The sequence below is a fragment of the Lepidochelys kempii genome, chromosome 7 (genome assembly GCF_965140265.1).
Source record: "Lepidochelys kempii isolate rLepKem1 chromosome 7, rLepKem1.hap2, whole genome shotgun sequence".
Lineage (NCBI taxonomy): Eukaryota > Metazoa > Chordata > Testudines > Cheloniidae > Lepidochelys > Lepidochelys kempii.
The window spans coordinates 32,330,219-32,352,576 of NC_133262.1; the positions used below are offsets into that span (position 1 = coordinate 32,330,219).

At 50.4% G+C, this 22,358-nt stretch overlaps 2 protein-coding genes across 14 annotated transcripts; both read right to left on the reverse strand.

The window, feature by feature from the left end:
- Window positions 1-1,273: 1,273 nt before the first annotated feature.
- ARL2 (ARF like GTPase 2) lies at window positions 1,274-4,798 on the reverse strand. The gene is made up of 5 exons (XM_073351918.1): window positions 4,608-4,798; window positions 3,833-3,943; window positions 2,892-3,054; window positions 2,296-2,376; window positions 1,274-1,925 (listed from the first exon to the last, which is right to left on the reverse strand). Exons 1-5 carry the CDS (start codon window positions 4,784-4,786, stop codon window positions 1,791-1,793), a joined length of 669 nt encoding a protein of 222 aa, XP_073208019.1. The 5' UTR covers window positions 4,787-4,798; the 3' UTR covers window positions 1,274-1,790.
- A 25-nt stretch (window positions 4,799-4,823) lies between these two features.
- Window positions 4,824-19,901, reverse strand: LOC140914344 (RNA-binding protein 4.1-like). 13 transcript variants are annotated; one of them, XM_073351910.1, is made up of 5 exons: window positions 18,087-18,200; window positions 14,610-15,619; window positions 13,108-13,239; window positions 9,208-12,550; window positions 4,824-4,894 (listed from the first exon to the last, which is right to left on the reverse strand). In XM_073351910.1, exon 2 carries the CDS (start codon window positions 15,559-15,561, stop codon window positions 14,629-14,631), a length of 933 nt encoding a protein of 310 aa, XP_073208011.1. In that variant the 5' UTR covers window positions 15,562-15,619; window positions 18,087-18,200; the 3' UTR covers window positions 4,824-4,894; window positions 9,208-12,550; window positions 13,108-13,239; window positions 14,610-14,628. The 13 variants fall into 13 exon arrangements, with proteins under 13 accessions (XP_073208011.1, XP_073208009.1, XP_073208016.1 ...); XM_073351908.1 differs by lacking the exon at window positions 4,824-4,894 and adding an exon at window positions 7,041-8,099; XM_073351915.1 differs by lacking the exon at window positions 4,824-4,894 and having other exon boundaries at window positions 8,288-12,388; window positions 12,480-12,550.
- Between the last annotated feature and the right edge of the window lie 2,457 nt (window positions 19,902-22,358).

Sequence of the window (22,358 nt, forward strand, 5' to 3'; positions counted from 1 at the left end):
AGTATAAGCTAAAATTTCATACAACGATTTATTTATACTGCTCTATATACTATACACTGAAAATGTAACTACAATCTTTATATTCCAATTGATTTAATTTAGAATTATTTGGTACAAATGAGAGAGTGAACAATTTCTCAGTAACAGTGTGCTGGGACACTTTTGTATTTTTGTCTGATTTTGTTAGCAAGTAGTTTTTAAGTAAAACGAAACTTGGGGTACGTAAGACAAATCAGACTCCTGAAAGGGGCAACGTTGTCTGGAAAGGCTGAGAGCCACTGGGTTACAGGGTAAGGTATAAAGGGGTGTAATGTTATAGGATAGAAAGTGGAAGGTAACAGGGTAGGGCTAGGGCAGGTAAATAGAAAGTGGAGAGAAAAACGGTGTCACCCTTCTAACGCTGATGCACTTTACAAGCAGGGCAAAAAACTGGGAATAAGGTTCGAAAACTTGATGCTTCCTGGAACCTCAATCCTCATGTCCCATTCCAACTTCAACCAGGCTGCTCAAGCCCCACAGTTCAATGTTGGGGGGCAGCTTTGAGGTACATCCTTAAAGTCGAGGTCTTGCTATTGCTGTATGGACACAGCTGACCAGAGGGTATGTCTGCAGCAGCCCAGGGGTTCTCACTGCCTGAGGGACCTTGGCCAAAACAGTACCTCTCATAGCTCTGCCATCCCTTCTCCACCCCAGAGGTTGCTGCAGCATGAGGGTGAGTGGAGAGCTTGCAGAGCAAGATGAGATTAAATGCACTGGAAAGAGGTGAATTATTAAACTGTATTTGACAAAGATTAACTTTCTCAGTCACTAAAATGCAGCTGCCTCCGGGGTGGGGCACAAGAGCTGTTTTTACAGGGATCCCTCACCCAGTGCTGAGATGTAACCCCCTCTGAGGTGGGGAGCAGGGGCTGTTTAATCAGTGACTCCTTGCTTGGCTCTGAGATCCAGCCACCACTGACTGGGACAGAGGGGGCTGTTTAACAGCTCATAGTAAGAGTTAAGAACAGGAACTGAATCTCTCTCTGCTTAAAACCACAGGGGGTTCAGGATAGAGGGTGAGGGAGATCCTTGCAGACACCCACCCCGGCCTGCAACTCAGCTGAGGCTGGAAAAAAATATACCAGCATCACTAAGCCCATGTGAAAAACAGATGCTGTAGCTGGGCATCTGGAGCCACCCCTATGGGTAGTCCATCTCTCAGGGGAAGCTGGCACATTAAACCAAAACCACAAGGCAACCCACGCAGGGTCAAGGACTCCAGGCACAGCCAGGACACAGGCCACTGATTTTATTAGCGCAGGAGATGAAAAATGTGAATGAATGTTTTATACAGAGGTGGGTTGTTTTCTTTCTTTTTTGGGGGGTGAGGTGGGAAAGAGTTCCTCTCTGCCAGTACCACTCATGCACACAGTTCAGCAGGCCTTGTGCTCTAGTGATGGGGTCTCAGTTACGCCCCGCCCTGCCCCGCCCCATAAATGGCTTGATCCTTCTGCTTCCCCCATCATTTTGGTCCAACTGATTGCCAGCATTAAAGGTTCAAACCCTGAAACACATGCACAAGACCCGGGTCAGGGGCACTAAGCCATGCGTCAATCCAGGGGCAGCTGGGATCTAGGCAGAGTCCAAGGAGAGTTGCTGTCCCGATGACTGACTGTTGGAGGAAAGCATGATGGGAGGGTCCATGGAAACAACAGCCACATGGTCCTGGGAACTCTGTTCAAAGCTTGGATGCAGCCCCACCCCCACTCCCGCAGCCCCCCACAAAGGAGGGGGCCAGGTCTGGGGCATGGTCAGTCCGCAGTGAAGATCCGGCTGGAAATATCATCCAGGAGCCAGTCAATCCCCGTCAGCAGGTTCTCCCCAGTGAAGGCACTGCAGGCCTGGATGCACCAGTGGTGGCTTTTGATGCTGTCTAGTTCCAAGGCCTTAAGGGAAGACAAGACGACGCTGAGTTACCTGAGTGTGCTGAGACCAAACTTGTCTTCAGCCCACATCTCCCAGCACTAGCACACCCTCCTGTCCCCGTCCTGGGGAGGGAAGGATTCGCCCCTTACTCGCAACCTGGTAAAACTGAGGCACGGAGAGGGAAAAGATGATACAGCGAGTCAGTGATAAACTGGAGACAAGTCAGGAGTCCTGGCTGCCATTCATCTGGTGTAACTCTTCTACCCCACTCCCCTTCCAGAGCTGGGAACAGAAGAGCTGACTCCCAGACTCTGACCCCCGTCCTCCAACCAACAGACCCCACTCCCTTCAGTCAATATCCCTGGTTTGCTTCAGGCCAGTGGCTCTCACCTCACGGATGGCATTGGAGGACAGTGCCCCCGGCAGGTCCTGTTTGTTGGCGAAGATGAGCAGGGTAGCTCCAGCCAGGCGCTGTGGGGAAGGAATCAAAGGGTGAGCTGCATGGTCCTGTTGTCTTGGTCCCCCATTCCTGTTAGCCCTTCAAGCACCCTCCCACCCAGTCAGCAGCCAGGCCTACCTCCTCCTCCTCTGTCCCAGACAGGGGGCTGTTTCTCAGTCCTGAGGGACCTGGTAGCAGGGAGACTGGGGTCCTCTCTGCAGCAGAGGCAGGTGCTGCCTCCAGCAGGCCAATACCAAACCAGGCACCTCAAGGACCCCAACCCAAATCCCAGCTACCTCCAGCCTAGTTCAGTCAGAAGTTGTCCCACCGACCCACAGGATACAGCCCCCTGAAGGATACTTTGTACAGCCCACTCCCTCATGCCCAAAAGATACACCCCCCTCTCCCAAAACACTTGATATAACCCATCCAATACATATAACTTTTCCCACAGGATACACCCCCCCATCCCCTCCAAGACAATTGGTACAGCCCCCCACTCCCAAATATAGATCCTCCCTTCCCCCCAGACAGATGCAGTTCCCACCTCTTCCACCAGGAGGCTCTGCAACTCCTGCTTGCAGACTTGCAGGCGCTGCTGGTCAGCGCTGTCCACCACCCAGATGAGACCGTCAGTGCTCTCAAAGTAGTTGCGCCAGTAGGAGCGCAGGGATGTCTGTCCGCCCACATCCCAAATGTTCAGCTTGAACCTGAGGAGCAGTAGAAAAAGACACAGACTGTGGAGGTAAAGGGGCAGCCAGGCAAGATCCCAGCATGCAATGGGGAACAGGCATCCTGGAGCAAGGAGGGGATGTTGCCTCTGCATCTGGCTCTGGGGAGACCAAACTTTCTTGACTCCAAATTCCTTAAGAGCAACAGAAAGTGAGCAAGGGGCTGAGCTGGGGGGGTGGGGGGGGGGCAGGGGATCTGTCAATAAAGCCTCATCTTGCTTTGGTTAAGTGAAGCCTGTGAGGGCAGAAAAACCACCCACATGATCTGAAGGGAGTTAAGCTCATGGGGAGCAGGAACTCTTAGGGGAATGCGGTGAGGGATCTGTACAGAACTTACAGTAAAGAAGACAAAACCAGCTGGAGACCAGGGTTGTTGAGATCTCTTAAGCAGGGGAATCAGCTCTCCAAGGGTGCACTATAGAATCACATAAATGTAGGGCTGGAAAGGATCTTGAGAAGTCATCAAGTCCAGCCCCCTGCACTGTGACAGGACCAAGAAAACCTAGACCATTATATTCAATTTGTGATCCATTGAAACCCCAAGATCCTTTTCCACAATGCTACCACGTATGGCTAAGGGGGTTTGAAACTAGGGTTGAGCAGAGACTGAGGGTTTACAGTGTGGGGAGGGGTGGATAATCCTGCCTTGCAGGTGGCGGGGGATCAGACTTTGGAGGGACAATCCTCTCCAGGGGATGGATGGGCTGGGCAGGTTTGGGGTCCTGTGGATGGATTAGGCACTCCGCTGGGTGCTCACCCCCGGTGCTCCAGGGTTTTGATGTTGAAGCCCAGTGTGGGTGAGATGGTGTCGATATCCTCCCCATTGAACTTCTTCAGGATGGTGGTTTTGCCAGCGTTGTCCAGGCCACTGGGGGAGGTAGGTCAAGGAGATGGGATAGCTCAGTGGTTTGAGCATTGGCCTGTTAAACCCAGGGTCGTGAATTCAATCCTTGAGGGGGCCATTTAGGGATCTGGGGCAAAAACTGGGCATTGGTCACCCTTTGAGCAGGGGGTTGGACTAGATGACCTCCTGAGGTCCCTTCCAACCCTGATATTCTATGATTCTATGACAGCTCAGAACAGGGAAAGCCACCCGGGGTGGCAATGGCTGGATCAGCTGGATGGTGGATCAGCCCATAAAAAGGAAACTCCCAGTTCGGACTAGTGCAGCCCCTTCCTCTTCCATCACCCCCTCACAGCACTTGGTACAACCCCTCAATTCACTGGATACAGCCCCCCAGGAGAGTTGGTACACCTCATCCCCAAACCCACAAAATACAGCACCCCTCCAGGACACTTGGTAGAGCGCAGATCCCAGCCCCACAGGATACACCTCCTTCCTCCAAACCCTTGGTACAACCCAGCCCCACAGGATACACCCCCAAGAACAGTTGGTACAGCCCAGCCCCACAGGATACATCCCTCCCCCCAACTCCTTGGTACAGCCGTCAGCTCCCACATCTAAAAGATAGAAACCCCCTTTATCCCGCGATGCTTGGTACAGCCCATCCTCTCCTCCTGCAAAAGGATACAGCATAAGTAGCCGCAGCTCCCGCTCCTTCTGTCGCATCTTCTTCAGAATAGTCAGCAGCCCCATCACCAGCAGTCCAGACGCCTCTTCCGCCCCGCCCGGCACCCGCTGCTCACGGACCAGCGCCCATTGGGTCCCGTCGCCGCCAATCACCGTGACGCTGATCCCCATTGGGCACATTCTCTACACCTTCCGCCCCCTTGCCGAAAACCAAAGAGGACGGATCCGGCCGCCAGGAGAGATCCTCACAACGCTAGATTTTCCGACATCGCCACCTAGGCGACGGGGCTGAAATTACAGATCCCACCCCCAGGAATCACAGAGGTGGACTGTCAGATGGAAGAATCCTTAAAAGGAGCCCACAGCGTCACCTGGGGGTGGAGAGTGGTATTACAGCCCCTCAAAGGGGTTCATTTACAACTGATGGGAAAGCAAGCCCGAAATGGAACAGCTGGATGGGACCCCATCTAAGCCAGGTGCCAGCCAAGCCAAGCCAGGGGAAAATGAGAGGGGGCAGTAAGTCACTGACCCCACCCTAGATGGGGTGGGGGGAACCAGCCAAACAGCAGTGCACCCTAACAGCCAGGCTGGCTACTACTGGCCCTGACCCCACCAACTAGGCTCCTGCCATCTCTGCTGGTGGCACGAATCCCACTGCAGAAGGGAAGTTGCACTGGTGGCTTAGCCACGTGCCACGTCCGCTCCCAGTTTGTGTCATCACAGGTCTCCGAATCATCTTCTGCTGTTGGTGATAGAGCTAATAGCAAACAGGCCACCCTTATCAAGGCCAGGGGTTCCCACACCCCAGATCCCTTAAAACAGGGCAATGATCTCTGCTTTCACTGCTATTAACTCCTCCCAAGCCCCTAGGGATCACCCCTCCCCAACCACAGCTCAGAGCTCCTGTGCGCACTAGATTGGGGGCTAGGACCCTTGTAGGGATGCTTATTCTGCAAAGCACCCATCACTTGCATAGCTGGTAGATGATATACTATGCTTACACATTTTAGAGTAGTAGCCATGTTAGTCTGTATCCATAAAAAGAAAAGGAGGACTTGTGGCACCTTAGAGACTAACAAATTTATTAGAGCATCAGCTTTCGTGAGCTACAGCTCACGTCATTGGATGCATCCGATGAAGTGAGCTGTAGCTCATGAAAGCTGATGCTCTAATAAATTTGTTAGTCTCTAAGGTGCCACAAGTCCTCCTTTTCTTTTTATGTTTACACATCTCACTGTCTACCTTTACTGAAAAGAGAGGGTGGTGCAACAGCTGCAGAGCACCAAGCTGGTGCTATGCAAGGTGTACAAATGCCTCTGCGTCCCTCAGCTGGAAGGAGGTGCTGCAGCACAACCAGGTAGCTATTCAAGGTGGTGAGCACAGAGAAATACAGTAGCATCACAAATGACCAGTAGCAGGGAAATTTGTAGCCATTCTTCATTTCACTGGTTATGGCTGTCACCTCCAAGCCTCCCTCCTCCACAGAAGCCCTTCAGGAACCAGGATGAAGAAACTGATTGAGCTATTTGATCAGTGCAAAAATTGGTGCCCTCTCCGTTCTGGGACTGAATTTCATACTAGCACGTGATAGTGGAGTACAAACTCTGGAGAGTGAAGTCCTCTCTATCTCAGCAAAAGAGCAAACGCCCTCCCCTGTACCTACAGGGGATCCAACTCTCAGGAGTTAGAGACGAACCAGCCCTTCAACCCTCCACAGGAGTGAGGCTGGAGAAAGGAGCCAGAGAGGGGAAGTGACCTGTTTTTCAGAAATGCAGAGCAGCCCCCAACTCATATGAAGTACAGGAGCTGGAGGTTCTCAGCACTGCTGGCACTGATAAAGGACTGTGAGACTGAATGCCAGACAATGGAAAGTTAAAAACAAAACAAAACACTTGACACTTTCACTTTCCTCATGGGAGCGAGGCTACTGGCAAGCAGAGTAAACAATGTTCTAGGAAATAGTACCTAGGAGGGCACTGACTATCAATCATTTGGGAGATCCCCATCCTATGACCACACCCATAGCCTGGGAACTGTGCTCCATGTTTCCAGGGGAAGGAAGAAAAGGCTACTGGAAGAAGTTTCTAACCATCAGAGGAGTGAAGTTTTGGAATAGCCTTCCGAGGGAAGTAGTGGGGGCAAAAGATCTATCTTGCTTTAAGATTAAACTCGATAAGTTTATGGAGGAGATGGTATGATGGGATAACATGGTTTTGGTAATTAAATATTCATGGTAAATAGGCCCAATGGCCTGTGATGGGTTTTTAGATGGGGTAAGATCCAAGTTACCCGGGAAAGAATTTTCTGTAGTATCTGGCTGATGAATCTTGCCCATATGCTCAGGGTTTAGCTGATCGCCATATTTGGGGTCGGGAAGGAATTTTCCTCCAGGGCAGATTGGAAGGCCCTGGAGGTTTTTCGCCTTCCTCTGTAGCATGGGGCACGGGTCACTTGCTGGAGGATTCTCTGCTCCTTGAGGTCTTCAAACTACAATTTGAGGACTTCAATAGCACAGATATAGGTGTGAGGTCTTTTTTAGGAGTGGTGGGTGAAATTCTGTGGCCTGCATTGTGCAGGAGGTCAGACTAGATGATCATAATGGTCCCTTCTGACCTAAATATCTATGAATCTATGAGATTGCTTATTAGCCCTTTACAGGAGTTCTGACCTGCATTCCTGCTCTGGTCCCGGCTCAAGTTGCAGTGGGGGAGGTTTAGATTGGATATTAGGAAAAACTTTTTCACTAAGAGGGTGGTGAAACACTGGAATGCGTTACCTAGGGAGGTGGTAGAATCTCCTTCCTTAGAGGTTTTTAAGGTCAGGCTTGACAAAGCCCTGGCTGGGATGATTTAACTGAGAATTGGTCCTGCTTCGAGCAGGGGGTTGGACTAGATGACCTTCTGGGGTCCCTTCCAACCCTGATATTCTATGATTCTAAGTGGGAGGCGGAGTCAGTCTAGCTTCAGAAGTAGCCTTTCCCATTATATAGGATTCCCCTTCTCCTTGCTCTGGGGTAGGTGGCCCTCTAACACCAACTGTTCTGTACTTCTGACCATCTAAGGTACTTATCTGATCCCCATTAGGAGAGCCTGTGTGGCCCAGGGGATCATGCACCGGACTAGGACTCAGGAGAGTGGGGCTCTGCCACTGGCCTGCTGGGTGACCATGGGCAAATCACGTTTCCACTCTGTGCTTCAGAGTTCCCCTGAATGTGGGGGGGGTCATGATTCTGACCTGCTTTGTAAAGTGCTCTGAGATCTGCTCATAAGAGCCAGGGATTGCCTTTATTTGGGTGCCTTGAAGCCTCACCTCTTTTTCCTCCTCCCCATCATGAGGCAGTGTTGAGCTATTATCCCCATTGTCCAGATGGTGAAAACCGAGACAGAGTGGCCTGCCCAAGGTGACACCAGGAGTCTGTGGCAGAGCTGGGAATTAAACCCAGGTCTCCCAAGCATCCTCACCACTGGGCCATTATCCCACCACAGAAGCAGCTCTATGGACAGAGAAGAGAGGGAGGTGAGGGATGGTGTCTCCTGCATCATGAGATCAGCTGGGAGGAAGATTTCAGGGTCTGTGACTCCTCAGAGAGGAGCCCATTAGCAAAGCCAGCTGGCCCTCTTCAGTGACTAGCAGAGAACCACGGACCGAGGTAGACACGAAATAATCAGCCGCCAGCCCAAATGCTACTGAAAACAAGGATGTTTATTAGTCCCAAGCGTTGCCCCTACAGCCCCTACCTGTGTGATGCTGTACCAGGTGCCACCCACCAACCCCAGAGCCCTATGCCAGGGTGACAAATTTCACTCAAGTGCAGTTTGGGCCTCGGATGAGTGCTGGAGCCAGGTAGCCAATGGTCACTGATACAGCAGAAACCAACTGCTTTCAGAGATGCTAGGGTTCTGCAGAGGGGGCTGCCCCTAGTGCCGATGGAGTTCCAATGTGAAATGTCACGGCAGCTTAGCACCAGCTACACAGAACTAGCAGGCAATCCAGTTCTGGGTCCACACACAGCTCTGCTGATGCGCCTCAGTCCTGGCCCGCAGCCCTGATGCTATCCCAGGCTGGGCTCCACTTCAAGCCCCCCCCGCCCCAGCTCTGCCAATGCTCCTTAATCCCAACCCACAGCCGCCCAGCTATCCCAGCCTGACTCCCCCGCTACACAGTTCTGTCAAGGTCCTTCTCAATCCTGACACACAGTCCCCTGGCTTCCTCTCCCAGCTCTGCTGACCCCCCTCAATACCCATCCCAGACTCCTCTCTCACACAGCAGCCAATGGCCCCCAATCATGTCCTGTAGCAACACCCTCCACCTCCACTAGTCCATCCTGGGCTTCTCCTGAGCTGACACTAGCTATCTGGCCATCCGGGGGATGGGGTGGGGTGGGGTGCGGGGGGTTAGTTCATTGGGGAGCAGCAAAATAAACTCAACCCGTCTCATGTAGCTCCTATGGTCAAGTTTAACCCAGATCTCTAAAGGAGGGAGGCTTTATAGTTACTGCTGCTCAGAGCCTCCTAGGAAGTTAATGTATTCCACTGCTCCAACCCACAAAGCACTGAGCTCTAGCCTTCTACCCCGCCCTTGGCCTCCACACACACACCTACCAGCCTCAGGAGCAGCTCGCCATGCTCATCCAATGCAGAGGAGCCTGCAGTCCCCGCACTCCATTCTTCTCTGCTGGAGCCAATTGCAATGAATAAGGAGTCGAGACTACTGCTGAAGATACCCGGTGGTAGACACGCCTCTGTTCTCGTCCCACACACGAGCTCTGTTGGCCCCATCTCTGATGCGGGACCCCCCCATGTCAGGGGGCAGGGATCAAGGAGGGAAGCTGTGGAAGGTGTGGTGTTGGTCAAGGCCCCGGGTTAGACAAGGAAGCAAGGTGACTCCCACCTAGAAGCAGCGGTTTAGAGATCTTTCTGAGGCAGAGAAGAGGCCCCACCAAATCTGAGCTGCCTTGGTATAGAGCGAAGATGCAAGGCTGCCCCCACCAGTCTCACCCAAACCAAAGGCTGCAGGAAGAATTTTATCACCCAGAAGGAAATTGGGACAACCTGGATCTTTACGCCAGAGAATTCCCTCCTGTCCCAACACCCCTAGATGGAGAAAGCATGCCAGCCTTACAAGCCGGCATCCCACCCACCAGGTGATGAGAGTTCTCAACACCTTGAAAGATCAATCCCACCCCAAGCACCAGTCGTGATCACAGGGAAAGACCTCTCCCAACTCCTAGCTCCATGCAGATCTCCCCGGGCAGAGCTGGGCCAAGGCTGAGTTTGCGCCCGTCGCCCGTTACCCAGCAGCCAGGAGGTGTGGAGAATCTCACCGAGCAGGGAGCCTTCCGACAGCATCCAGAGCACTGTGGCAGAGATGGAGCTCGCTGCTTTCGGAGAACAAGGGATGGTGAAGTTGGGCTGGGAGGGAAAGAGAGAGAGACAGAGAGAGAGAGAAGGCCCAATCCGCTCTGCTCTAGGAGAGAGTAAGAAGAGAAGAGAATTTCAGCTGGAGGCTCCCCAGCTCCAGGCTTCCTTTCAGTTCTCGTCGTCACCAAGCCGTTCCACACACGGATCATGTTGTGGGTGGTCTGTTGTGCCAAAGGCCTGGGTTTACCTCAATCTGCCCCTTCCTGTTCAGGTTGATGAGGAAGAGGAGAGCGCACCCATTTTGATGCAGTAGTGCCAAGGAATTGAAGCTGAGAACTGTCAGCTGCCCTAGATCTGTATGTTCACCTTAGGCTGCATTCACCCCACACTGAGCCTGGGCTCATGGCACTAGTAGGGCCACCTAACCAGAGCCAAGGGTCTGTATTTCTTCAAGCAAGCAACCCTAATGTTACGTAACTTAGAAGATGAAGAATGATCTTAACGCTCAGGTGCAGGACTGGGAGTCAGGAGACCTGGGTTTGAGTCCCTGCTCTGCCAGTCTGTCTGCGTGAACTTGGCCGAGTCATTTAGTTGCTTTGTGCCTCAGTTTCCCCATCTGTAAAATGGGGAGAACAGCGTTGCCCTGCCTCACAGAGGTGTTGGGAAGATAAATCTATTCAAAACTGAGATGCTCACATACTGCGGAAATGATTCACTGCTTTGAAGACCAGAACGGCCCATTCTGATCAGCAAGGTTCACCTCCTGCATACTATAGGTCAGAGAATCCCTTTTCCTGCATCACTCCTGTAATTTGTGTGAGGTACAGTGCAGGTTTAGGAAAGAGAGCCAGTCTTGACTTAAAGACTCCAAGTGATGGAGAATCCACAACGTCCCTATGTTCACTGGCTAATTCCTCTCGGGGTTAAAAATCTGTCTTATTTCCAGTCTGAATTTGTCTCGTTTCAACGCCCACCGATTGGCTCTTGTTCTGCCTTTGTCTGTGAGATTAAAGACTGCTCTACTCTCACATCTCCACCCCGGCTGCAGACAGTGATCAGGTCACTATGGGAACCATATAAAGACCTAAACTAGATTACCACAGTAAGGCAGGTGGCACATGTTTTCAGAACATAACCTCTCCGCGGCAGGGATTTCTAATACTACTTGACTCAGCATCAGCCAGTGGAGATCTTAACCAAACTTGAATCAACCCTTCCCCCTTTTATAGAGGAGATCCACAGACTTGCCCGGAGGTCAGTGCCAGAACCAGGGACCAGAACCCAGATCTTGTGCTGTCTGTGATAGAAGCACACGACTATTCCTTCCTCTTGGAGTGCGAGTGAAAGGGAAGGGGGGAGAAAAGCGCTTACCTCCTGCTTCATCTCAGGTTGGAGTCCCCATGGGTGTTTAAGGCTCACAGTGGTTAGAGAGAAGAGACTGGGAGATCTTCAGGGAATCCCTCAAGTCATCTTTCACCTCTGCTAGCAGGATGCTTGGTGGGTCCTCCAGAAATCCTGCTCTTCCCCTGACATGTCATCTGAGGCCAAAAGAGTTCCTGGTCTGGGGGTTACCTTGATGTAAGGTCTCTTTGGGATAGGGTCAATCTAGAATAGACGGGGGAGTTAGATTCACTAGCCCCTCCTTCCTGAGTTTCTAAAAGGATCTAGGGGCTTTGCACCCTGCCCTTTGGTTTCCCATTGGCCTGGAGGGGCTTGGGTTAACAGCTGGCCTTCAGCATAGAATGCACAGATTTAAACACAGAGCTCGGATGGTGCATGGCTGCCAGCTCCAAAGACTCTGGGGAGTCAGCAGACTTGACAGTCCCAACAGGATGGCTCAGAAGTCAGGCTGACAAATGTCTGTCCATGAACCGTACTGAAAGCAGATACCGTGCCCCCTCTTTGGATGGTTATGGAACTAAGACTTGCTCCCTAATGCTCCCCCACAGCCAGATCCAGACAGTTCTGACTGGACGCTCAGAGCGGCTTCCCCTGAGCTGCGGGCTCCTCCAAATCCTGTTCTTGGGATACATCATCCCACCCCCGCTTGGTCAGGGGATGGAAGCAGTCTGACCTTTGAGCCTGGGCTAAATGGCAATGATGCGTATACAGCCCTTTCCATTAGAGGCTCTCCAGGCACTGAAAGGCTCCCTCAGTCACACATGGGGAAACTGACACAGGGAGAGGAAGTGATCTGTCTACAAGCTTATAGTGGTAGACTCTCCCTGCTCTAACCACTACACCATTCCCCCCTGTACCCCACTCCCCTGCTCACAACATCATCTCCAATAAACACAGGCTCAAACACTCATCAGGAAGGTCTTTCTGCCTTACCTCAGTCTGCCATGGACAGATGCCAGAGGGAGACGTTTACCCTGTCGACTGTTTTTTTCTGATGCTCCCACTTCACCTCCCAGACGTGCTGCTGGGGGAATGAAAGGGTCTCTCTATCACTTCTCTCACACACCAGTGGTCCACCTAGTTCTGTATCCCACATCAATAGAAGGCATTACCCAATGCTGTACCAATGGGGGGTGCAATTCCTGGCCCCAGCCGGTGACCATGTTCTGCCCAGAGTCTGCTCCTAGGAGAGAAAGCAGCTCAAGCTGACTATTCAGCAGCACAATGGATTCCTGTGCCATTATCTCTGGCAACTGAAGACAGCTACTAAAAAGCAAATGGAAGCAGCGTGTGCTAGCCCTAAGCGGATGCATGCAGGGGGATCTGGAATGACCAAAGCGATCCCCAGGCTGAGACATGCATGTGCTAAGGAGTGGGTCTGTCCCTAGATCTTCAAACCCAGTAAGGGCAGGAACATGAACTAGCCAGAGTACATCACAAGGGGTGGGGTTGGGGTGGGGAGGTGTGGTGGAGCGCTTTAGATGGGTGGAGGCAGCATCCCCAGCAAGAAGCCAAGATCTCTTTGCACATGTAGTGCTTACCCAAAGATTTAAACACAATCTCTGCTGTGGGGAAACCGAGGCACAGGGAGGGGAAGGGAGTGGCTAGAAATAGAACCCATGAGTCCTGCTAGCCTTGCGCTCTCACCAGAGGGTGCCCTCTGGACTGCTGAATGGCTAACCCAAGAGCACCAGAAGAGGAAGAAGCGCAGGTAGGGGACAAGGGGAGTGGTATATTCACTCAAGCTTGTAGTGAAGGCTTCACGCTTCCTTCAGCAGGGTGGTGGTTAAAGGCATTGCGCTGTCTTGAATCAGCTCTGCCTGCACCTTTGCAGCCGAGATCCCTTTCCCCCTTACGCCTCCGAGCACCGGGCTGTGTATGGAGAAAAAAAAAATCAATGGGGTGGGGGAGAAAGGGTTACAATGTTAGATACCTGACAAGTGAGGTCTAAACAAATGTGTGTGGGTGCGGGGGGGAGTTGGCATCAACAACAGGAATAAACAGATAAGGGGCTTGCAGTAGGTCAGAGTTACAGATGCCCTGGCTAAGTTAGAGCAAAGGAATGCTGCGGCCAGAAGGCAGGAGGGAAACCCAGGCAGCCTGTGGGGTTGCTAACAAGGCACTCGCTGTGGGGGAGGGCACATGGAGACGGGAAGGGAAGAGGGTCGCTCCATTAACTGAGGCAACTGCGGTGGAACAGGCAGCGTGATACGGTCAAGCGAAATTGGGGTGTCAGTTTTGCCATATGCCAGGCACAGAGGAGGGAGGCAGAAAAAGAAGAGCCGCACAGAGGGTTGGGCACAGTTAAAGCGACGCAGCAGCTGATTTGACGACGAGACGCCGGGAAGTTCTGTACAAGCTGTTTAATCATCAATGTAAAAAAATGAAAAGGGAAAAAGAAGCCATGACACGGACAGAGACTTTGGATGCACCAAAAAAAATCCACTTCCTTCTGTCATATTGAGGTACAGAAACAGAACAAGGCACCCCTCCCACCCTCCAGTCCTAGCTACGGATCTAGAGACACACATTTCAAAACTCTGCTCCGCAATGCACAACACAGGAAGACCGTGCCGAGGAATTAGCCAGCAAAAAATGAAAAAAGAGCACTGCAAGTTACAACAGTTAAAACTGATGAGATGGGAAGGGAATCAAGAAAGGATCAGCGCTGAATTATGAGGAGAACTGCCTTGGCCTTCAGTGCAGAATTGCAGGGGGCCAGTTCGTCACAGTGGGCGACAGATCTTCCAAACTGGGATTATTTTCTTAGAGACCGAACCAAACCAAAACATGAGGAAAGGAAACCAGGAGGGAAAGGGGATGAGGGGGGAAAGTAGAGAAAAGATGCAACCTAACAAACCTCGGAAAGTGGGAGCTTTGAAAAGACTGAAGGAAAAAGAAAGCAGGTTAATATCTTAATGGGGAGGGAGGGAGGCAGGCAAACTCACTTCTCGCCAGCGCTACTTGACCTTCAAAGGAAATCTAGGCTATCTTTATATATATTTATATATATATATAAACACACACACACAAAAGGTTCTCTAGTTCATAGGAGCCTATTTACCGCCTTTCAGGAGGCATGGTAATCTCCATCCACTGTGGATGGCATCAGAGAGCTACTTTAGGGAGGAGTGGCACTCCCTTACCCCATAAAAAACTGTGCCAATAAGGAGTTCTAGGGCTAGTTTCTCTCCACCCCATGCCGCCGCCCCCCACCGAAGCTAAGATCTCTGGTCACTTACTACTATAAGCCCAGTCAGATTAGTACGTCTGGGCATATTGAGTGGCATAGCCGTTGCTGTATTTCTCATAGTACTCCCCTGCACTGTAGGTGGCACCCATGGTGTACTGGGAGTAGGTAGCTGCTGCTGCGGCTGCAGCCGCCACTGCTGCATAACCCGTTTGGTTGTACACTTGGCTGTATGTCTGGGCGGCAGCTGCGGCAGCGTAGGGATCAGTATATTGGGCCACCACAGCGGTCGTCCGCCTGCCCACAGGGCTCCTCTCTCTGTATGCGGTGGGGGTAGAGGGCGGAGGTGGCAGGGCCCTCTCGTATGCTGTCCTGGCAGTCATAGCCCGGTCGTAGAGCTCATAGGCATAGCGGTCGTAATATTCCCGGTCATACCAAGATCGGGGCGCATAGTGGGTATACGGAGGTGGTGGCGGGGGGATGCGCCCCCTGGGAAAGTAGTAGCTGGGGGGGGTTGGAGGTGGCACAGAGGTCCCCTTGGTTGTCTTGAGTGAGTTGTTGCTCTTGGACAGCGTTACAAAGATCTTTTGGTCCTCCAGAGGCATGTCGTTGAGGTTCAAGATGGCATCCATGGCTTCCCTCTCCTTGGCCATGTGGACAAAGGCATAGTTCTTTACAATGTCGCACTCCACCACCTTGCCAAACTTCTCAAAGAGCTCCTTGATCTGTGCTGTCGTGGCCTTGCTGGACACATTGCCCACATAGATCTTGGTGGCGTTACGGATCTTGGAGGTGGCGTACTCCACCGTCAGGTGGGCCCCGTAGAACTCCTGCTTGTGCAGCTCGCTGATGGCCTTGTGGGCCTCGTCCTCCTTCTCCATGTGCACAAAGGCGAAATTTTTCAGGATGTCACACTCATTCACCTGTCCATACTGCTCAAAGAGCTTCTTCAGCTCATCCACTGTGACAGAAGGGGAGACCCCTCCCACGAAGATCTTCACCATGGCGGGAGCCTGCACTTCCAGCCTGCAATGCTCTCGGGAATCACCCACGCAAACTCCACTGAGAGACAGAGGGGAGAAGAGTTATTTCCTGCTTACGTTCAAGCTATCACAGTGATACCAAGTAGGGCTGTCAACCGCAGTTAATGTTGCGTGAGTTAACTCAAAAAAATTAATCGCGATTAATCGCACTTACCACAATAGAATACCAATTGAAATGTATTAAATATTTTTGGATTTTTTTTACATTTTCAAAATTGATTTCAATTACAACATAGAATACAAAGTGCATAGTGCTCACTTAATATTATTTTTTATTACAAATATACACACTGTAAAAATGATAAACAAAAGAAATAGTATTTTTCAGTTCACCTCATACAAGTACTGAAGTGCAATCTCTCTATCATGAACGTGTAACTTACAAATGCAGATTTTTTTTTTTTGGATACATAACCGCACTCAAACAAAACAGTGTAAAACTTTAGAGCCTACAAGTCCACTCAGTCCTACTTCTTATTCTGCCAATCGCTAAGACAAACAAGTTTGTTTACATTGATGGGAAATAATGTTGCCTGCTTCTTATAATACGTCACCTGAAAGGTGTTGCAAGGTATTTACATGTCAGATATGCTAAACATTTGTATGCCCCTTCCATGCTTCAGCCACCATTCCAGAGGACATGCTTCCATGCTCGTTAAAAAATATAACTAAGTAATTAAATTTGCGACTGTACTTCTTGGGGGGAGACTGTGTGTCTCCTGCTCAGTTTTACCTGCATTCTGCATGTATTTCATGTTATAGCAGTCTCGGATGATGACCAAGCACATACTCATTTTAAGAACACTTTCATAGCAGATTTCACAAAATGCAAAGAAGGTACCAATGTGAGATTTCTAAAAATAGCTACTGCACTCGACCCAAGGTTTAAGAATCTGAACTGCCATCCAAAATCTGAGAGGGACGAGGTGTGGAGCATGCTTTCAGAAGTCTTAAAAGAGCAACATTCTAATGCAGAAACTACAGAACCCAAACCACCAAAAAGGAAAATTAACCTTCTGCTGGTGGCATCTGACTCAGATGACGCAAATGAATGTGCGTCAGTCCACACGGCTCTGGATCGTTAACAAGCAGAACCCAACATCAGCATGGAAGCATGTCCTCTGGAATGGTGGTTGAAGCATGAAGGGCCATATGAATCTTTAGCACATCTGGCACATAAATATCTTGCAACACCAGCTATAACCGTGCCATGCGAATGCCTGTTCTCACTTTCAGATGACATTGTAAACAAGAAGCAGGCAGCATTATCTCCTGCAAATTGTAACCAACCTTGTTTGTCTGAGTGATTGGCTGAACAAGAAGTAGGACTGAGTGGACTTGTGGGCTCTAAACTTTCACACTGTTTTGTTTTTGAATGCAGTTTTTTAACATAAAATTTTACATTTATAACTCCAACTTTCATGATAAAGAAATTGCAATACACAGTACTTGTATGAGGTGAATTAAATAAAATTTGTTTTTTACAGTGCAAATATTTGTAATAAAAATATAAAGTGAGCACTGTACACTTTGTATTCTGTGTTGTAACTAAAATATATTTGAAAATATAGTAAACATCCAAAAATATTTAAAATAAATGGTATTCTATTGTTGTTTAACAGCACGATTAATCGTGCTATTAGTTGCAATTAATTTTTTTAATTGCTTGATAGCCCTAATACCAATCTCTCTAGGGGTGAGGATGGTCTCAATTTGTGCTCGCTATGCTCTCCTAGATCAAGCTCTCCTGGGGTAGGGATGTGTCTGATTTGTGCTCTCCAAGCTCTCCTCAACCAAGCTCTCAACAGCAGGAGATGTGTCTGATTGGTACATCATAAATGTATGGCACTTTACCTAATACCTTATAACACCATGAATGTACTACAGTGATCAGCAGAAAACCCAGCTGCCTGCGTGGGGCTGACAGAACAAAGCTGGACTGGGAATCCTGTGGCTATTTTCACAGTTGCTTATGGAAGTGGATGGCCTACACAGGCTAGCAACTAGAGCGAAACCTGTAGTAAACCCGTAGCTGCTTAGCTTTGGCAGCATGCAGCCCAGACACACAACCTGCACCTCCTCCACTGGGGAAAACTCAGCCCGGCGATGGGTACTAGAGAAATGGAGAAGCCAGGCAGGATCTCAGACGCCTTCGCCACCTGCAGTGATCTCCCCACCTCCAGCGGGGCAGGAACGAGGGCTACAGAGGAGGAGCCTGGTGCCCTGGGCAGGGAGGGGGGCGTGGCTCGAAGCAGGGGACTGTGAACTTGAGGGACAGGCAGGAAACCCTTAAGCCTCGTGACCAGGCCACTCGGGGTCTTCATAGGGCCAAGGGCCTCTGCCCCTCACGGTGCTCCCCAACGTCCCTCAACGGTATCGCCCCCCGTGTTTCCCGCGGATACCATCCCCGCATGCGCATTGAGCACAAGCCAGCCCGGGGCCGTGATCCCTCGGGCTCCTTCCCGTCCCGTTCGCCTGGGACTCACCGCGGAGGAGGGCGGAAGGGCCAGGAGACCTAAAGCAGCGCAGCTCCCGACGGAGGCCAGCTGTTCCCGCAAAACCACAGAAACAAGATGGCGGCGCTCACTTCCGGTCACCGGACCCCTGGGAAGTCCAGCTCCAGGCGCGGAAGTGATTAGGGCGCCGCCATATTTGGGACACGTGATGACGGACACGTGATCACCATCACGCTGCCAAAAACAATAACGAGGCGGAGGGAAAAAACACTGCTCCAGTGACGGCGGGACCATCGTGTAATCATTTGATCGCGGTCCCCCCTCCCCTCCCATTCCTGATAAAGCCGCATGGTGGCGCCGTCTTTGCCTCCTAGGATCAGGAAGCAGCAAGAGAGAGGCCGTCCTCCTCCCAGACTAGAACAGAGTTTGGGGCCACGTCTTGTGCCGGGCAGATCCCCTGCCCCAAGGAGACCTGGCTCAGCTGCTGGGTCTAGCCTCCCTACTCCGCCCAGCTCACTGCCACCAGCCTAGACACAGCTGCTGAAGAGTTTGGCAAGGCAGGTGGCTTCAGGTGTTAGGAAAAGTTACCAAAGCATAACCTGCCCTTTGGGTGGAGGTGTCACAGCACATGGCCCTGCTCAATGGCTAGTAGCAGACTAGGCTCAGGACGTGCTTGAGGATACAATTATTCTAGTGAGAAACAGCACAAACAAGCAAGGATGAGGGGTTGCTTAGCCTGTCTCTACTCCAGGAAGAGGGGAGATACCGCTGTCTGATAGCAGACACTGGCATACAACAAGGATGGTTTCCAACATAAACACACACGAGTGGTGAAGTAAGGATGTCTCAGAAGAGCAGGAATGGGGTATGAAGCCTTTCACCTTTAGTTTAGGAGCTCCAGTCTGTCTCTAGGAGCAAGGGGGGGAGGGCAGGGGAGAGACACAAACCGGCTCAGATTATTCCACCTTTAGTGCACTGATTTCAAATATGACCCATGTCAGGAGTGGCTGAATATAGGAATAGTTACTGCCAGACTGGACCAGCTCCAATATCCCGTCTCTGGCAGTGGCCAGTGTCAAACTGTTTTCCGTCTGACACTCGTTCAGTGGCCCCACAGGATACAACTTAATTCTCAGTCCCACTCCCACTGGACAGGCAGCCACAAAACCACCACCACTTTTATTAGCAGCCTCAGTTCAAGGAGCAAAGCGAGGAAAGGTGCCTCCTGGTGGTGGGACACAGAGACAACTTCAGTATCCACGTTATCACGTGTCCCAAATATGGCGGCCCCCAATTAAAAGATGCCTATAGCTGAACATATGATCTTTCAAGTAACCACAGGTCTGGTGTTAACCTGTGACCCTAAAAAAATAACTAGCCTCTCAGCTTCCTTCACAACAGCACTCAGATATGCCTCACTCCTGAAAACCAGGGCCTGGGCCGTGTATAATGAAGGATTAGTGTTAGTAAAGCCCTTTAAGTGTTGATATGTGTCTAGGATTAGACACTTAAGCGGCCCCTCACCCCCCCTTTGCCCTCTGGTAGTTCGACACCCCTCCCCCAAATTCATCTGCTGGCTGCTCCCCAGCTCCATCCCTTCCTGCTCCAGCCACCCCGCCAGCACCCCACAGCCCCGTTCTCCTCTCCGGCCCCGGGGGGCTCTCCGCTCCCCCACTGACGGCTGCCCCCACCTGAACGGGGGGGGAGGGGCCACTTCTCATTCACTCACCGGGGAAGCCCCAGAACCGGCGTCTTGCCTCCTCCTCACAACACGCCCCCACCAGCTACTTCTGCTCCAAACCAGAAGTCCGTCACTTTCTCCCCTTAAGTGTCCGAGTCCTCCCAGTGCAGCGCCATGTTACCTGGGTCATGTGATCAAAGGACTATTTTTCTCTCCCTCTTTCTCACGAGCACACACTTTAGTCTCCCTGCCCCTCCCTACACAATGGAGTTTCAGGGTGGAGGGGGAGCTGTTGGGGATGATGTGGAGCGAAATATGCCATAACATCCTGTTGGCATGGTGCCCACTTGGGATGAAATAAGTCATGGGCACACAGACCTGGAACACAGACTATGTGCTTTGCAGCATCAACAGGGTGTGAAATAAATCACTGGCCCATGGCATCACCACATGAAATAAGTCACCACAGAGCATCAGGGGTGTGTAAAATAAGTCACTGACCTGTGGCACCCCAGCATGAAATATATCAGCACGTGTTGCCTACATGACATGAAATAAGTCATTGGCTCATAGCCCTACAGCGCAAAATATGGGGAAAGCTGAGGAAGATGAGACTAGGAGTTTGAATGTCACCTCTTCTCTGTGCCCCATGTCAAATATGTAACAATGCAGAGTCAGGGTGGTGTGAAATATGTCACCACTCAACAGCAGCCTGAGCTGAGTCACTGATCCATGGCAACAGGGGTGTTAAATATATCACAGCACCACTAGGAGTTGCTGGGCCTCAGTCCAGTTCCCAGCAGGATGGGTGTCCCCATCACACAAATCCTTCACTGCAAATCACCCACACATCACCATCACTCCCAGAAGCTAATGATATAGCTGTGCACCCAGTTACACCAGAGTCCTGCTGAATCAAGGCTATAGCATCTCTGCCTATTACTTACTATTATTATTATTACTACTAGTAGTAGTCGTATTTTTGTAGCACCAAGGAGGCCCAATCTTGGACCAGGACCTCAGCAGGACCTGTGCTAGGCGCTGTAAAAACACAGAACTAAGAGACAGTTCCTGCCCCAGAGAGCTGACAACCTCATTATAAAGAACATAAGAACAGCCATACTGGGTCAGACCAATGGTCCCCATTTGGCCAGTATCCGGTCTTCTGAAGTAGCCAATGTCAGATACTTCAAAGTGAATGAACAAATAGGGCAATTACAGAGTGATCCATCCCCTGTCATCCACTCCCCTTCTGGCAGTTGGAGGCTTAGGACACCCAGAGCATGGGGTTGCATCCTTGATCATTTTGGCTAATAGCCATTGATGGATCTATCCTCTATGAACTTATCTAATTCGAGAGACTATAAGATGGAGACAGACAGGGGAGTACAACCAATAGATACAGACAGACAGGGGGAGTACAAGGAAACAATGAAACAATACCAGTCAGCATGATGGTGTGTTGAGACCACAGAATAGCAGCCTAACCATTGCCAAGTTTTCTGTAGGACTCACAGTAGAAGAGAATTTTAAGGAAGATTTTGAAATAGGATAATGGAATGGAATGCTAAACTGTATTATACTGTTTTGCCACTAAGTGGCACTGTGCATAAACACCTGATTTAAAGCGAACCTTAGGTATAGTTGCCAGACCATTAAAGGATCTCACGATGAACATATCTGGTGTGTATAAACCAGCTCTGTGACCAGTCCATATCTGGTACAGAAAAACATGACATGGTGTCAGAAGTAAACTGAGAACAGAAACAGAAGGAAAACAGCAACAAAGGTTGTAGGATCTCAACAGCATGCCACTCTTCAATGCCCCAGAGAACTTCAACTTTGACAAACATTAAGAATGGACACACTGAAAACAATATTTTGCAAGATTTTGCATTGCTACCAAGCTGCACAAAGAAACTGGAGATGTACAGGTATCATTTATATTTTATGCTATAGGGAAGCAAGCAGAGCATATCTTTAAATCCTTTTAAAATGTGGTTTAAGAAAAAGCATGTTTCCAACAGAGAATTCAAGAACCAGAGAAAAATGCTGAATCGTTTAAAAGAGCTCTGCATACAGTGGCTGAAAACTGTGATTTTGGGATTGCAAAACATGGAAATATTAGAGACAGGCTGGCTATTGGGTTAACAGGCAAAAACCTTTACAGCAATTAAAAATAGATCTAACCCCACACACAGCTCTTCAAATTGCAAAATAGTCTGAACTGGTGAAACAGCAAAACCTAGAGCAACTTGACTACCTGAAAAACCTGAAACTAGCTTAGAAACTGTAAACAGACACTTGAGCATTAAAAGTTAGTATCATAAAACCACCTAGGTGAGAAGAGAAAACTCCCAGGCTAAGGCTATGTAGACACTACAGCTTACATCAGTATAAATTATGTCACTCAGGGGTGTGAATAAGCCACTCCCCCCCCAGAGCGAGGTAAGTTACACCAACCTAAGCACTGCTGTGGACAGAGCTATGTCAGTGGGAGAGCTTCACCGCTCACGGGGGCTGAAGTAAATAAGTTGATAGAAGAGCTCTCTCCCATTGACTTAGAGCATCTGCACTAGCAGCTCTACAGCAGCGCAGCTGCACCATAGTCTAAGAGGGAC

Excerpts from the sequence above, each read along its gene's own strand:
- ARL2 (XM_073351918.1), bottom strand. The coding sequence starts at position 4,786 with ATGTGCCCAATGGGGATCAGCGTCACGGTGATTGGCGGCGACGGGACC. Across the intron at positions 3,055-3,832 it reads AAAACCCTGGAGCACCGGGG|GTTCAAGCTGAACATTTGGG; the intron begins GTGAGCACCCAG and ends ACTGCTCCTCAG. Across the intron at positions 2,377-2,891 it reads AGAGCCTCCTGGTGGAAGAG|CGCCTGGCTGGAGCTACCCT; the intron begins GTGGGAACTGCA and ends CCTTCCCCACAG.
- LOC140914344 (XM_073351910.1), bottom strand. The coding sequence starts at position 15,561 with ATGGTGAAGATCTTCGTGGGAGGGGTCTCCCCTTCTGTCACAGTGGAT.